The 1,569-nt window shown below is 31.8% G+C and overlaps 1 protein-coding gene across 1 annotated transcript; it reads right to left on the bottom strand.

The window, feature by feature from the left end:
* Positions 1 to 250: 250 nt before the first annotated feature.
* LOC108524705 (girdin-like) lies at positions 251 to 792 on the bottom strand (the record flags this gene model as incomplete). The annotated part of the gene is made up of 2 exons (XM_017865794.1): positions 251 to 560; positions 700 to 792. Coding segments are annotated over 2 exons (403 nt in total), but the record flags the coding sequence as incomplete, so codon positions are not given.
* Positions 793 to 1,569: the final 777 nt, after the last annotated feature.

The following is a 1,569-nucleotide window of genomic DNA, read 5'->3' as shown; positions in this document are numbered from 1 at the left end:
TTTCTCACTTGCTCCTTGCAACTGTTCTGTGAAGTGTGAAGCAAAGGTAAAAGGCTTGCCCATATCAACAGAAATAGCAAGTGGCAGAGGTATTCCAGCTCTTATTTCAACTTTCTTTCTGCAATATTTTACCCCTCTGGCCAAATGATAGTATATCTGTGTATGATTTACCTCAGAAAATTGTGTGGCTGTACAATAATGCAGTACACAATTAATTTTATGATATGAAATTAAAAATAAATGCCACTCATCAGACTATTCCCCCAAAGGACTGCTGAAGTTTTAAAAAGTCTTTAGAAAGGATTCTAAAAGTCAATACTATGTTTAAAGAGTTTAAGCACTCACTGCTGCTTTTCTTGGTCCCCAAGGTCTGGCCATCTTCTAAAGAGTTTGAACCTACTGAAGAACTATCTTGACTGTCTTGATGAGGGAGCTGAAGAAATCCTTCACTGGAGTCTGAGCGGGTAGGTGTTAATGTTAGAGATTTCTGGAGTTCCCGATTAATATCTTTCTTAGACTTTATCAATTTTCTCATTTTTAGAGTAATCCAGTTGCCTCTCCTAACAGAATTTTAAAAATTGTTATCAGTTTAAAATTCAACATACAAATCCTTCACAAAATTAGAAGTCATCACAATATTAGAAATAACGTACGGTTTTTTTTTCAAAACAAGAATTCATAAAATTTGGTTAATAGTACCTTCTAGGAGGAGATGGGTCATAAAATTTGTATTGATCCATAATTTTCTCTTCTAATTTCTCCTTCTGACGTCTTAATTCATTTAACTTATCACTATAAAAATAAAAATTACCTTTTAGGACAGGCATCATATTTTGTAAAGCTACGAATATTAAATTATTTTGTGACTGTGATCTAACTTCTCCCCAAAACATAAAAAAATACAGATACCATGGTCGGCAACTAAGATTTTATCAGGTAGTTAACAATGGGAATTTTTCCATGTTTCTCCTTTTTTAAAAATTTACAACTTTTTTTTTCCTTTTTGGAAGAAAGGTGATCTATTACAATTTATATTAGCAAAAAATAAAAATATTTGGATAGTTTGCTTATAATTATAGATATAACGACTAATCCTGCAAACACATGTTCATGCAAATAGATTTTTTTCTTTTTGGCAGAATTACTTAGGCTTGATGTACTTGTAGAGAATCATTTCCTGACTCCAGCAATGCATGAGTCATCACATCCTAAGTCTCATTTTTATATTCTCAGTAGTATTTACTGCATAAACATCAAAGATCACCAAAGTAATGTCTCTAAGAAAACCCCACAATGCCAAAGAATACTATTTACTTAAGAAACATTTGTGATCATTTACAGTGAGGAAGGCATGAGGTATATATGAAGATGAATAATAAATAGCTTTGTTTATAATATAGGAGAAAGAAGATATAACCATAAATATAACATATAATATCGTGTGTATGCATACATACACACACACACACACACACACACACACATACATATATATATAAAATGACTATATAATCCAAGGAAGTAGCAGTACCAAAATAAAACACTGTGCAAGTACAACAGGAAGGTAAA

The sequence above is a fragment of the Rhinopithecus bieti genome, unplaced genomic scaffold, assembly GCF_001698545.2.
Source record: "Rhinopithecus bieti isolate Rb0 unplaced genomic scaffold, ASM169854v2 repeat_17962, whole genome shotgun sequence".
Taxonomy (NCBI): domain Eukaryota; kingdom Metazoa; phylum Chordata; class Mammalia; order Primates; family Cercopithecidae; genus Rhinopithecus; species Rhinopithecus bieti.
Note: the sequence above shows the minus strand (reverse complement) of the source record. Positions and strands in the feature narration are given on the sequence as shown.